Source organism: Suncus etruscus, chromosome 7 (genome assembly GCF_024139225.1).
Source record: "Suncus etruscus isolate mSunEtr1 chromosome 7, mSunEtr1.pri.cur, whole genome shotgun sequence".
Classification (NCBI taxonomy): Eukaryota; Metazoa; Chordata; class Mammalia; order Eulipotyphla; family Soricidae; genus Suncus; species Suncus etruscus.
Genome location: NC_064854.1, coordinates 70613640 through 70629166, shown reverse-complemented (window position 1 = coordinate 70629166; position 15527 = coordinate 70613640). Strand labels below are relative to the sequence as shown.

The 15527-nt window shown below is 34.9% G+C and overlaps 1 protein-coding gene across 1 annotated transcript in view; it reads left to right on the top strand.

The window, feature by feature from the left end:
• Positions 1-15527, top strand: part of COL19A1 (collagen type XIX alpha 1 chain) — a 433347-nt gene that overhangs the window by 382765 nt on the left and 35055 nt on the right. The window contains exons 37-41 of the mRNA XM_049777641.1: positions 1088-1132; positions 2964-3014; positions 3102-3146; positions 5315-5341; positions 10923-10976. Coding sequence (XP_049633598.1) covers positions 1088-1132; positions 2964-3014; positions 3102-3146; positions 5315-5341; positions 10923-10976 — 222 coding nt within the window. The remainder of the gene's footprint in view (positions 1-1087; positions 1133-2963; positions 3015-3101; positions 3147-5314; positions 5342-10922; positions 10977-15527) is intronic.

Here is a 15527-nt window from a genome sequence, read left to right as displayed (position 1 = left end):
GGGATTGAACCCGGTTTGGATGCATGCAAGGCAAACACTCTATGCACTGTGCTATCACTCTGGCCCCATTGCTGGGCATTTTTTTTAAATCCTTTCTTGCTTTTGTCCCTGATATAGAGGAATTTAATTTTTTCATGAGACTATTATTCCAAAAAAAAAAATCATAGTTACACAGAGTACTGGCTAAAAGTTCTCAAGGGACTATAATACCTCAGCTTATTATGGACCAATAAATATTCCATGCTTTATAAAAATAAAAATAAAACTCATTCTCAGTTTTCAACTTACTTCCATTTTCAGTTAGTGTTTTTTTTCTATAATTAGAAAGGTGGCTGTTTAAATTATATAAAATATTTCCTTGAACAGTGCTGTATCACAGTCAATATTTTTTCAGTTTTCGACTATGAAATGAATTTAATAAGTAGAAAGAAGTTTTTTTTCTGCTGACTTTCTACGAAGCTGTGATTTTCTACTCTTGTCACATTATGTGGATGCCCCAAAAGATGAAAATGGGGGCTAAGAACCAGAGAGAGTACAGCACATTGGTCACCTGCCTACCTACCAGAGCTGACCTGTGTTTGATTCCCAGCATCTCATACGGGACACAGAGCCAAGAGTGATCCCAGAGCAAAGAGCCGGGAGTAAAACCTGACTGCAAATGAATGTGTTCCAATTCACCAAGGACACACACACAATAGAGTGAGGGCTAACCCAGGAGCCTAATATGAGAGGCAGTCCCTTGTTGCAAGGGTCTCCGCTTTATACCCATATCACCCTGGAGGAGCTACCCCTATTGTACTTGAAGTTCAAAAGCAGGATTGTTTGGCTCCATCTGAAAACAAGCTTCATCCCTAGAGTTGGCACAGAGAATATGAATGGATGTGGAAGAAAAAGGTTACCTTTCTTTGATATAAAAAGATATTTCCCCCAAGTGAAGCAAAGATCCAGGACAAATAAGACTTTGCAAAATTAAAATAAAAGGTATATATTGAGTTCAGAATATGGCTCACTAAAGCTAGATAATCTAGGCTCATAAGCCTAGGACCAAAAGGTTCTATGTCATTGATTCTGACTTATCTCTTTTCAGGGCAGCGAGGGAGCTCCTGGGCTACCTGGACCACCTGGTCCACCTGTGAGTTATTTCAGGTGTCAAACTGAAATTCACACCTCTACATAGGGCTGGCAGCTCAGAGGCTTTGAAACTCAGTCCCAAAATACAATGGACATTTGCACCTCAGGCCCCTCCTACCCCTCCCCCCACCCCCACCCCCGCTCTAATGAGACCTGGACGTATTCTCCAACTGGACTATACTTTTTGCCTGGAGTGGTCAGGGAAATTCATTTACTCTCAGTGAACCCCATTCAGAAACAAGAAAGGAGGGCTGTAATTGGGGGAAGGGAGAGGCCAGATGAAGTGAAAAGAAAATCCTTTTAAAGAATCCAGTTTGTTAAAGAGACAAACAGAGATAATTCTTCCCAGCAATGCAAGTTAGTAGAATAATTGGTTTTATGCTATCACCCAATATGTCTGAGATGCAGAAAAATTCTATCATCCAGCTCCTTGTGAACAAGAGACATGGATGTTTTCTGCTCTTCTTATGATGGCTGTATTCATTGTCAGTGAGATGGTAGCAGTCTCTCTCCATCTCTCTATAGCAAGTCTGCCCTCATGTGGGGCCAAGCTCAAATCGCAGCACAGCCTCCATCCAAGCCAAATGTTCTTTTACATCTTACTTTGTCTATGGCTTTCAAAAGAAAAGTTTATTCCTTTGTGTGCAACTGCTTGTTTTCTGCATTTAATTGAAAATATTCACAGTTTTCCTAAACCTGTTTTTTTTTATCTTTACTGGCTTATCTCCTCAAGTAAAGAGCTCAAGTATTTGGGACTCAAATACTAAAATTCTCTTCCTTCAGTAGACATGTATAATCATGCATACTATGAGATTAGTAAAAGGACCTGTATTTCTTCCCCTTCACTCTGAATTCTCTGAAACTATTCATTCACAAAATAAGTCATATATTAAATCCTGTCTTTTCTGGCGAACCTTCCCTAAAAATCACAGACATGTAACAGATCATTTCTTCAGGATTTAGTACTTCAAAATATACTAAATATTTATCATAGTAAAATAACTAAAGATAAAGCAAAGCAAGTAAATCAATGGATCAGTTTTCCTTCCATCACTAGTACCTTTAAGGTGCATCCAAACCACATTTACCAGCTGAGTAACAGCTGCCCCATGTCCAAAATCAGTGAAGATCATATTTTCAGATTTTTCACATTTCTTGAGGAGAAAAGATTCTAAAATTTCTAAAATTTCCATATACAACTTTCTCTTACATGACCTTACATAATGTTTTTCAAATTTTCAAATTAGTTCATTTTAATTGTTAATTTCTCTGGCATTTTCCACACACATTTCAGCTGTGTGTGTATGCTCTTGTTTCTTACTGTTCTGAGGAATAAATTTTTGTAGAGGCAATTGACTCAGGGTTGTAACATTATCTCCTCAATTTACCTTAATTTTCTATGTTGTATGAAAAGATGTTAGAAAAAAATTACCTTTCAGCGGGCCAATTGTTTTCTAATCACATCTTTACCAGCACTGCCATGTCATAGCCCTCAGGTCAGCAGGCTGTAAACAGTAAGCATAAATTGGCAGTTCCAAAACTGAATTTAATGAGCAAATAATGTTTTTCTCCAAATGCATTAGCATCTCATCTGTCAAACCTGAGCATTAATCACTGAAAGTGTCTGTGTGATGCACGTGTATAATACATTCCTTTTCATTCTTTTTCCCTGCCTTTGACTTTAGAAAGCCCCAAACAGAAATATCATTATTTTATTTATAGTACTAAACCTGCTTTCTAAAACAAAATTTGAAAAATATAATTTGGGAAAAATAGAAAAGTTAGAAATGTTATCTTGAAAAGAATAATTCTATACCTTATTTCTTCCCAAGGGGGTACCATTTAATGAAAGAAATGGAATGAGCAGTTTATATAAAATCCAGGTATTTGCTTTCATCATTCTGTTAAATCGTTTTCCAGATATGAATTATTATAAAATTCTTCACAACTTTCTCTCTTTTCTTTTAAAGGGAGGTGTGAATGTTCCCAGTTACCCAGGACCACCCGGTCCCCCTGTAAGTTCAGATGTTTATCACCATGCACAGTTTAGCAAAACAGTTCCTAGAGAAAATGGAAAAAAGTCTAAGTCTATAAACAATATATAACAAATATAACCAATATCTTATGCAAAGATAATAAATAAAACCAATTATAATACAATTGAGAAATTATACTGTCATTTCATGTGCCTGTGTTTCTTGAATACCTGAAGCTCTCCTCAGAGGCCTAGGGAGCGCACCCAAAAAAACTGCATTCTGAAGTTGCCCAAGGAGTGAGTGAGTAAAGTGATCAACCAATAAGCTGAGCCCTCTGACCTGCGGAAGCTCCACTTAGCTGTACCTTTGATCACTCTGAGGACTTCAAGAAAAATCTTTCCTGTGCCTGTCTGTGTTTCTTGAATACCTGAAACTCTCCTCAGAGGCCTAGGGAGCACACCCCCAAAAAACTGTCAACTAGAGGCAGCAGAAGAGCATGTTCACGGCCACGCACACTTTCTAACCAATGAATCCTACCACAACATGCAGGAAAAAACAATACTACAAGAGTGACAATGGGGAAATCTAGCAGGCAAACACCATGCACAGAGAATGAAGATGATAGCTCGGATGACCTAAAAAATTTCAAACATCTGATTAACCTCTCAGATAAGGAGTTTAAAATAAAAATATGAAAGATGTTCGTAGAACTCAAAGAAAACATAGATCGATCTGAACAGAATTTCTGAACAGATTTCTGAACAGAAATCAGAAAACTCCAAACTGAAATAACAGATCTGAAAAACACGTTAGCTAAACTGAAAACCTCAGTGGATGGTCTCGCCAGCAGGGTAAGAACAGCTGAGGACAGAATCGGCGTACTGGAAGATGAGATGCAGAAAAACTCAACACAGCAGAAGAAATTGGAAAAGAACCATAAGACAAATGATCAGGCAATGGAAAAAGTACTCAAGGTATGCAAACAGATGAAAATAGAAGTCTTTGATAAACTCAACAAAAACAACATAAGAATCATTGAAGTCCCAGGTAGGAGATCTCCAGGAAGAATCAACTGTCAAAGACATCATCAAAGAGATACTCCCAGAGTTAAAGACTATATGCAATCAAATCCTGCATGCCCGAAGAGTACCAGCTAAAAGAGACCCAAAGAAAAACACCCAAGACACATCCTTGTTACAATGACAAATCCCACAGGTAGAGATAGAATACTGAGAGCAGCAAGATCAAAAAGGGAAATTACATTCAAAGGAGCATCCCTAAGATTTACAGCAGACATGTCACAAGAAACTCTCAAGGCCAGAAGACAGTGGTGGGATATTGTGGCAAGACTGAATGAAATGAATGCCTCACCAAGAATACTGCACCCAGCTCAACTCACGTTCAGGTTTAAAGGAAGGATACATAGCTTCATGGATAAACAACAGCTCAGATACTTCACAGATGAAAAACCAGCCTTAAAGGAAAAACTGACAGGTCTACTTTAAGACAAGAGAGACCAACAAACACAGCAAACTTATCTACAAATATGACATTAAATACTATGACAATCATCTCTCTGAATGTCAATGGACTAAATTCACCAATTAAAAGACAAAGAGTGGCAAAATGGGTCAAAAAAATGAATCCAACCTTCTGCTGCCTACAAGAAACACACCTGAATAGTCAGAACAAACATAGACTCAAAATCAAAGGCTGGAGAAAAATCAACCAAGCAAAAATGCCCTTAAAAAAGCTGGGGTGGCCATATTAAAATCTGATAACACCAACTTTATACTCAGAATAGTGGTAAGGGACAAAGATGGACACTATGTACTAATCAAGGTTATGTGCAACAGGAAGAAATCAGACTATTAAACATATATGCACCCAATGAGAGACCAGCAAACTATCTAATACAATTACTAACAAATCTGAAAGAAAATATACAGTCAAAATAAATTAAAATTATATTTTGCATAATGGAAGAACTTTTTATTATAAATCTAAGAACTAAATCTTGTGTTCAAGCAATCGCTATCAAAGAAAAATTTATCACCATATATTTAGTCACATTATTTACATTTAAACTAGCAAGAAAAAAGTAAACCTTTTGTGTACATTAAAACAAATTGGGTAAAATTGCTTTATATTTTATCACTTTATTTCACTTACTATATCTAAACCTACTTTTCATGTTTTTTATCTAGGGCCCAAAAGGTGATCCTGGTCCAGTGGTATGTATATTTATATAGTTCATGCTATTTAGAAAATAAAGGAAAATCTGGCCAAGATAATGTTCTTAAGTTCACTTTAGAAGTTCATAACTCAGCATATCAGAGAGAGCAGATAGGTCACCAGAGAAATGCCATCAATGAATTCTTTATTTTAAAAATGTATATACTCTAATATTGTCAATCCCCTTGACATTTGCCTCTTTCTGTGAAGAGAAGGCACATGTGATGCATAAGAAATAGGAACTGAACTGACTTTTAATGACACTCTTTTTTTATTGATTGATTGATTGATTGGCCTCACCTATTGGCACTCAAGGGTTAGTCCTGGCTCTGTACTCAGAAATCACTCCTGACAGGCTGGGGGACCATACAGGATGCTGGGAATCAAACCGAATCCCTCTTGGTTGGCTGCATACAAGACAAAAGCCCTACCGCTGTGCTATCTCTATGACTCCTAAGGTCACTCTTAAGTACAGTGTAGAAAAAAAATATTTACTGTAAAGAAATTTTTTTTTAATTATGAGAACAAGGGTGCAAAGAAAGAGGACAAGGTAAAGTTACAGTGGAAGGACAATCACCCATAACATAATTCTCAGAAGTCCCCTTGCTGATATCTTAACTTTGAAATTTCAGCCAAAGAACATTAAGATAAATAAGACAGATGTATGGTCAATTTGTCTGCCTCACCAAAAGATTTACTTTGAAGATTTTTCGTTTTGTTTTGTTTTGTTTTTGTTTGTTTGTTTTTGGGCCACACCCGGCAGTGCTTAGGGGTTACTCCTGGCTGTCTGCTCAGAAATAGCTCCTGGCAGGCACGGGGGACCATATGGGACACCGGGATTCGAACCAACCACCTTAGGTCCTGGAGCGGCTGCTTGCAAGGCAAACACCGCTGTGCTATCTCTCCGGGCCCTGAAGATTTTTTTTAATAATTTTTTTTTGTTTTTTTTTTTGGGGGGGGTCAAACCCGGTAGCGCTCAGGGGTTACTTCTGGCTCTAGGCTCAGAAATTGCTCCTGGCAGCCTCAGGAGACCATATGGGATGCCAGGATTCAAATCATCAACCTTCTGCATGAAAGGCAAACGCCTATCTCCATGCTCTCTCTCTGGCCCCTACTTTGAAGATTTTATGGTTATTCTCTAGGAGATACAATTTACTGTCATAACTCTGCTCATTGGTAGGGGACCATGTCAATACCACCATGCAGCTCTTCATATATATATATATGAATATGTATATATATATATATATATGAATATATATGTATATATATAGTATCTTATTTAAGATACATATTGGGGCCGGCGAGGTGGCGCTAGAGGTAAGGTGTCTGCCTTGCAAGCGCTAGCCAAGGAAAGATCGCGACCGCAGTTTGATCCCCCAGCGTCCCATATGGTCCCCCCAAGCCAGGGGCAATTTCTGAACGCTTAGCCAGGAGTAACCCCTGAGCATCAAACGGGTGTGGCCCAAAAACCAAATAAAAAAGATATATATTATATTATATATATTATAATATATAATGTCTTATTTAAGATATATATTATAATATATCTTATTTAAGCACCATAATTACAAACATGTTTGCAGTTGGGTTTCAGTTCTAAACAAAACACCACGCATCTCTTAAGAATAGTTCATCCTGAGAATTACACACTTGCAATGGGGAGAGTTCAATTCCTTCAGCCACACAGAGTGAAAATTGTTCTTGAACTTCTCAACCATAGGCATAGACTGTGCAAGTTATGCCAGATGCAATTAGAATTTCTTGTTTCCTTGACAATGTTTCCTGTTAAGTTTTCACTGGTGTATATTTAAACCTTCATATTTCACTCATACATCCTTTTCAACTTTGTGTGTAGATTTGCAACTTAGATATAACTGAAACTGAAATAAAATGTTAAAGCACTTTTCACTGTACCATCAGGAAAATTTAAGGCCCTTTAGTTACAATACAGTTTGGTGAAATAGATTCATAAACAAGGATAATAATAATCTAAATACACTATTCTTTCTGCACCAAAATATTTTCAAAAAAGCACTCAAGATTTTATTTTCTATTTAAGGACACATATACTTAAAATATTTCAAAAGATATTTTTGTTAAAGAGGTGAATTTGGTTTTAACTATAATTTTATTCAACTGATTAATATCATATTCTGAATCCTAAATATGAAATTTAGAAGTTTTCCTTGAGTTATTATTCATGCTGTCCTTTCTTTATTGGTAGCCTTTATATCATATTTATTAACAACTTTAAAAATCATATCCCTCATTCAAATTTTAACTTTATTTTATCTTGTTAACAGCAGTCCTCCTTGTTTTTTTTCTCTCATTAAACAATCCCTCTGAACCATTTAGAAACTAGTCTTTTCACTGAATATACTGAATTCTTTCAACTTCTTATATGAATAAGCTTTGGTGAAAGTGATAACTTAGTGAGGGGAGTATACAAAGACAAAATTTAAATCATGAAGTAAAATAATGCATACACCTTTAGGGTTATCTACATGGAGCTCTGAAATTATTCTTTTGAGTCTTGTGTTAGCACCATCATACAATTTTTTCATATTTCCATACTTTTGCAATATGGAAAATAGTCTTATCTATAAAAATAAACCAAAAATGATAGTATTGTGAATCACAGAGTTGAAAGAGAAAATGCCATTTTGAGGTAGATGAAGGTGAATTTACTCTTCAAATATTCTTTAGATATCATAATACTAGATCTATATCATTGTCAGTAATACATCCAGGAAGCCTTTACAGATTAAAGAAATTTCCTATTGGATTTGTTTTCTTCTGAACTATTTCATCTCATTCTTTTAGTTTTCTGTTTATGAATGGCTATTTTTTAGAGAAGTAAGATATTTAAACTTATTTAGAAAAGTGTGAGGGGAGAAAAAAGGGAAAAACATGTGTTCATGAGAGAACACAGAATTCTCCAGAGTAGAAATAGCAATCAATGAAACAAGCAAGGAAGCATCAAGCAAGATATGTATTCAAGGGAGAACATTGACTTGAAGAGAAAGCCTATGAGTAGCTTTTAATTAAATATTTAATTTTAGATATGTTCAAGTAAATACTGATTAATTGATGGAAAATATTTCTTTGCCCTAAATATTGACATTATAAAAAAATCAAAGTATCTATTTTCTTTCATTTCTATTTTCAATGACACAGAGTGACCCAGGATTCCTTTACATAGCCTTATGCATAATAAAGTCCAACATTTTTTCTGATTGACAAATTATACAGTAGTGTGAGGAGGCAGAGTACAGAGGGTAATGTGTGCCTTGTACATAGCAGAATAAACAAATGAGATTACATTAAACTAAAAAGCTTCTGCACTTCAATGGAAACAATGAGTAGAGTAAAATGGTTACCCATGAAATGGGATAAACTATTCCTCCAATATCCATCTGACAAGAAGCTAATACCAAAGATACACAAAGAAAAAACATATGACCCCATCAGAAGATGGGGAAGAAATAATGAACAGACATTTTCTCAAAAAAGAAATACAGAGGGCCAAAAGACACATGAAAAAAAAATGCTCCACATCACTAAGCATCAGGGAGATGCAAATCAAAACAGTAAGTTATCTCACACCATAGATACTAACATACATCACAAAGAAAAGATCAACCTGAGCTGGCATGAATGCAGGAAGAAAGGAACTCTCATTCACTGTTCGTGGAAATACCAGCCATTCTGGAAAACAAGATGGATATTCTTCAAACAAACAAAAACCAAAACAAGCAAAAAAAAAAAAAAAACTGAGCTCTCATATGATCCAGCAATACCACTCCTAGGAATATATGCTAGAAACACAAAAGCACAATACAAAAATGCTCTCTGCACTTCTATGTTCATTGCAGCTCTATTTACAATAAGTAGAATCTAAAACACATCCCAGGTGCCTGACAACAAATAAATGGCTAAAAAAAAAAAAAAAAAAAAAAAACCTGTGCTACAGCTACACAATGAAATACTATTCAGCTGTTAGGAAAAATGTAGTAATGATATTTTCCTATAAATGGATGGACATGGAAACTATCATGCTGAGTGTAATGAGACAGAGGGAGAGGGATGAAATAAAATAGACTCACTCATCTGTGGAATATAAGAAAAACAAAAGACAGTACGACAATAATACCCAGAGACAATAGAGTTAAGGGCCAGTAGGACCAGCTCATGATATGAGTATTGCCACAAAGAGCTGTGAGCATAGCCAGAGCTCTAACTGCACTGACAACTACCATGACAATGATAGTGAGAGAGAGTAGAATGCCTGTTTCAAAGGTAGGAAGTGCAGGAGAAGGTAAATGGGGAACAATGGTGGCAGGAAAATTACTCTGGTGAAGAGTGTGACTGAAACTCAACTATGAACATTTCTATAACTACAGTGCTTTATTATTAAAGAAAAAAATTTTCAAGGCATAAAATGTATTGGGTCATCAAATATTATGCTGCCATTACGTATTCAGTAATAAGGACTCTAGAAAAATAATAGGAGTTCAATATTGGTTTTTTTGTTGGTTTTTTGGGGTTTTTTGGGGGGGGGCCACACCCGGTGTTGCTCAGGGGTTACTCCTGGCTGTCTGCTCAGAAATAGCTCCTGGAAGGCTCAATATTGTTTTTGAAGCATATAGAACTATGCATGCAAAAATTCTTTTATAGAAACTAGTTTGGAAGCTCCTTTTCTGTTAGAAATTAAAGAAAGTATTTAATGTTAGCATTAATTAATTGAAAAGAAAATATCAAACCTTTATGACTGAAACCCAATTACAAACATGTTTATAATCATGGTACTTAAAGTTATTATTTTAAAAAATTAAAAGGCAACCTTCTGAATGGAAGAGAAATGAAGAAAGTATTAAACAACTATCTCCTTTCCCCTTGATTTAAAAGCCCTGTTGTTTATTTGTTTACAATTAGAAGCTTGCATTATCATAATTTTTAAATATTACTCTTTGAGAATGTATATATGCTAAATTATATATATAAAGATTTTTTATACCTCTTCTTATTGGTTCTTCAACTTGAGCAATTACTTTTAGAATCATCTAAGATCATCCTCTGAAACAGTCAAAATTCATCTCCAACTGCAGAGAACATTAAAGGATAATTAATTTTATTGGGAGTTCCATTTTCATCTATTTTAATGTGCATAGTATTTTTTCTGGAACATAGAAGCCTAGATAACTCACAAATTAGCAAATTTTAGCCTAGATAACTCAAAAATTATTAAACTTCAATAAAAATTTGCCTTTTCTTCTAATTTTTATTGAAATTGGAATTAATGTTAACTAGAATGATAATTTTGTTAGATTATTAACTACAATGAAAATAATTAATTAGAAAACAGCCTCATTCTTCTTTAGGACATAGCTTCATACTCAAATTACTTCCAAATACCAAGCACAAGAATACAAAAATTTAAAAATATAACATACTTCCTAAATTTCAAATGCTTGAAGAGGCAATTTGAAAGGCAGAAATTGTTCATTTTTTCTTTTTAAACCAATGCTTGAAAACCTTTGATTATTATTTATGCATTTTTATGTTAATATTTAACAGGGAGAACCTGGTGCAATGGGATTACCAGGACTAGAAGGATTTCCAGGTATTAAGGTAGGTACAGAAGTTATAAATTATTTCCTATTGAATGATTTGATATTAAAAATATTTACTAGCATATAGTCTGAAGTCAGGAACAGTTTAGATTTGGGGATTAAAAATAGACCAAAATTTATTCCTTCATGGGTTATATTCCAAGTAGATATATCTCCTTCCTGGGCCTCTGGGACTCCAATGATTCTTATGTTATTTCTGTTGAGTTTATCAAAGATTTGACGTTCCTTGAGTACTTTTTCCATTGTCTGGTTGTTTGTCTTAAGGTTCTTTTCCAATCTCTTCTGCTGTATGGTGTTGTTCTGCATTTGATCTTCCAGTTCACTGATTCTGTCTTCAGCTGATGTTACCCTGTTGGAGAGGCTGTCCACTGAGTTTTTCAGTTGAGCTACCATGTTTTTTAGATCTGTTATTTCAGTTTGGAGTTTTCTGATTTCTGTCTTTGTGTTCTGTTCAGTTAGAGCTATATTTTTTTTGATTTCCATGAGGATCTTGCATATTTCTATTCTAAACTCCTTATCTGAGAGGTTAATCAGATGGTTAGTATTTTGGGAGGTCATCAGAGCTATCATCTTCACTCTCTATGCATGGTGTTTGCCTACGAGGTTTCCCCATTGTCACACTTGTGTGATTTTTTTCTGCGTGTTGGGTGGAGTTCATTAGTTAGAAAAAGTGGGGCCTACAGGAGACAGTTTTTTGGGGGGGGCTTCCTAGCCTTCTGAGGAGAGCTTCAGGAGATCAGAAAAGAGAAACACGCAAAGCCAACAGGTCCCTTCAGCTTCTCCCAGTCGCCAATCTCACAGCAGGGCAGATTCCTCCACAGACAGAGGAGTCAGCTCTCTGCCTGGCGTCCCTGATTGCTGATTTTTACTCACTTTGTCTTTCTTGGCCTTTCGGCCTGAGTGGCTCCCAGAGACAGTTTTTTGGGGGCCCCTCCTAGACCTCTGAGGAGAGCTTCAGGGGATCAGAAAAAAGCGAAATAATATTTTTTATTCAAGCAAATGTCATAAAGGGATGTCATCAAACAAAATGAGGAAAGCTAGATGTGGAATTTATTTGGAGTAAGAAAAGATGATTAAGAACTTAATTTCAAATATAAGCCCAAATTTGAAAGTATCTACTAGATAGCAAAGTGTAGGTTTTGAGTAAGAAAATGTTAAGAAAAACTTTAATGAGCCTATTAAAAGACACAAATTAGGGTATCCAAAGCCTATAAAGGCTTTGAAAAGTCAGGAGACTAGTTAAGCTTAAAAGCAGAGGCTGTTCATGTTTGTCAAGAGTCCCCAAAGTACTGCTTTTTTATTTCCCACAATATTGTGCGATGTTGCTCAATAGTCTAGGAGAAAGTATTTAATAATAATATCATTTAATAATAAATATTAAAGCATTTCATTTCCAGTGATATTATGCAATATTCTAGGAGAATGAAGAGTTCAGGGACCAGAGAACTTGATATCTATGCAACCCAAGGTTCACAGTCATGGATTGAAAGGACATCAGTTAGCAATTGCAATTCCCACAATATTCATTTCCCATAATACTGAATACAATAATAATACTGAATACAAGAATAGTAGGTCTATTCTCTGCGGCCTTCTATTCTGCAAGCAAGAAGAGTCAGTGCTTAATCTTTAGGTTGGTGGTGCTTAAGGCCACTGAGACTACACTTGGTGCTATTGAGGGGTACATATAGTCTCAAGTATCAAACTCAGAGCTATTATCCTGACATCTGGAAGGCTTGTTTTAAATAATAAGAATAAAAATAAAAAAGAGACTTAAGTATCAATAATTAAGTACAGAGATGCTCCAATATTGCAAAATCAAGAAAATAAAGGATAAACAAGATGAAAAAGATTGAAACAGAATGACCAAGGAGATAGGAGAAAAAATATTTGTCATGGAATCCAGGTGAAAATAATGTTTGTAAAAGTAAAGATAGTGTTTCTAGAAGAGAATGAGCTCCTGTTTCAGATACTATAAACTGATTGAGTAGGATTATGTTGGAATCATGTAGTCTGACCTATTGGATTAAATCTATTTTTTATATTTTTAATAGAAATTTAGAAAAATTTTATTTAATTTTAATTTATATATATTTTAATCTATAAAATCTATATTAAATATATGGATCTAAATCTATTGGATTTAGCACTAGAGGTCATCATGCATTACTTTAACAAATATATTAATATTGTTTCATTATATCAGTAGGATATACTGCTGCACTTAAATGAATTTAAAAGTGAAAGAGCAGGAAAGAAATTAAGATAGAATATACAAAAAAAAATTCAAGTAGTTTTTCTGCAAAGGAAAGCAAAAAAAATGAGCCAGCAATTATGAGAGGAAGTAGTTTAAGGTTTTATAAAGAGAATTTTAAGTTCATAAAATACCATAAAACAGTTTTGCTATAAAAAAAGGAAAGGAAATGATGTTATAGAGAATGAATGGGGGATTCTGGCACAAAGCATACTTACATAGCTAACAAGTAGAGTCCTGCTACATATATGGAGAGCTATGTTCTGGGACAGTGTCTGAATAGTTATCTGTGTTAAAAGATGAGAAAATCCAAGTTAGGGATTAATCAATTGAATTCTCTAGTTACTGTCTGTTTGCTTTAATGTTAAGAAATGAAGGAAGAAAAGTGAGAGTGAAGATTTAAGAAAGAGACATATTCTAGGAGAAAGAAGAGGCCAAGGACTCCAGGAATGTGATGGCTATGGAACCCAAGGTTCACTGTCATGAATTAAAGGAATATCAGTTAGCAAAATTACCTTTTTCTAGCTATATACACTTGGGTTAAAGCCCAGAAAGGGAGAGAAATTGGACTTAACAAGACTTTGGCTTTTATAGATGAGTATTAGAAACAATAATTAGAAACAACAATGGAGTAAGACAGTTAAAGGTAAGCATAAGGATGTGATAAGAAGAAAGTATCATGGAATTTAATTTACATAAGGGAGAATGTCCATTTAGGAAGTAAAGTATAGAATGAAAACTTTGCACCACTGTGGGTTAGATTTGGTTTAATTTAAATACTATTTAAAACATTAGAGTACTTCTGAAATCTGTTACATTACATCTATATGCTACTTAATTTTATTCTATTATTCATCATTTTAAATATATAACTGTTACATGTTTAAATATTGTCATTACTAATCTTTTTCATTCATATTTTAGTTTCTTGTATCCTTTCAATCATGTACTTTTAAAAGTATCTTTAACATATTTGATTATGTATCTTAACAAATGATCTTTTTATATATTTGATTAAGTTGCGATTTTGTAAGAGTTTCATTAGCTTAGTTAATTAGTTTTAATAGCAATGACACCTTTACAACATTTGCTTGCCTTTCAAGAACAAAACATATCTATCCATTTAATCAGGTTTTCTATTATGTCCCTGAGTGAAATAATGAAGTTTATGTAGATTCTATTCCATACATCATCATTATTATTTTTAGAATTCTTAGGTTTATCTAAAACATTAAATTGCCTTTGTAAAATGTTAAATCACTGATGTCCAGGGAAATTCAAGAATATCATGATTGATCTAGTGAGGATTATAGAATATTTTGGTCTAAATATTTTATATTAATATCTTACTATCTTTCATGACTAATGTTTACTAAAACAAATATAGGAAATACTTTTTTTTTTGATTGGTTGGTATTGGTTTGGGGCCACACCTGGCAGCACTCAAGGCTTGTTCCTGTCAGGCTCGGGGGAGGGGACCATCTGGGATGCTAGGGATTGAACTTGGGTTCGTCTTGGGACAGTCACATGCAAGGCAAGTGCCCTACTGTTGTGCTATTACTCCAGCCCCAATGTGCTTCCTCTTTGAAGAAATAATAATGAATTAATTCTGACTATACAAAACAAAATATATTGGTTAACTATAAGCATGATTATACTTCTATTAGAAATAAGACATAGATGGCCTGGGGGCATAACTCTCAAAAATCAAGTGCTTTGTATGCACAAGACCCCATTTTCAACGCCCCCGACCTCGAAAATAAAGAAGTTTATTGCCTTACTGCTTCACCTAAAACAGTTTCCAGGGAAATGTCTAGAAGGATCAGGACTGAAAAGTCAGCCAGCAATCCATACATGATATAAATGCTTATGTCTCACCAGTTGTAATAAGCAATTGTGTCTACCACCTGACTTTTAGGAAAGCAGTGGAATTCAGGCTGGAGCAAGGAATTTGCTTTTTAGAGTAAAAGAAAAAGTCAGTTCTCAGTTCTGCCCAGATTCTTTCAGGCATGTCACTTGCCCTCACAGAAAAAAATTTCAGGAAGGAGAAGAATGGTGAGGTAAGATAATTTTATATGGGAAATAGGAGCTAAGAGAGAGAGTTACCTACTCATTGGAGAATACAGACTGCCCCAAAGCTAGAGTTTATACCCCAAGTAGAGATATGGCTGACCCCAAGATGGTAAAATATTCGCCTCTATTCCTGCTTTTTATAAAGTTTTTTTCCAAACTGTTCTCAAAATGGAATTTATTCTTTTTCAGTCCTGTTAGTTGACATGTTATTTCAGTTTGGAG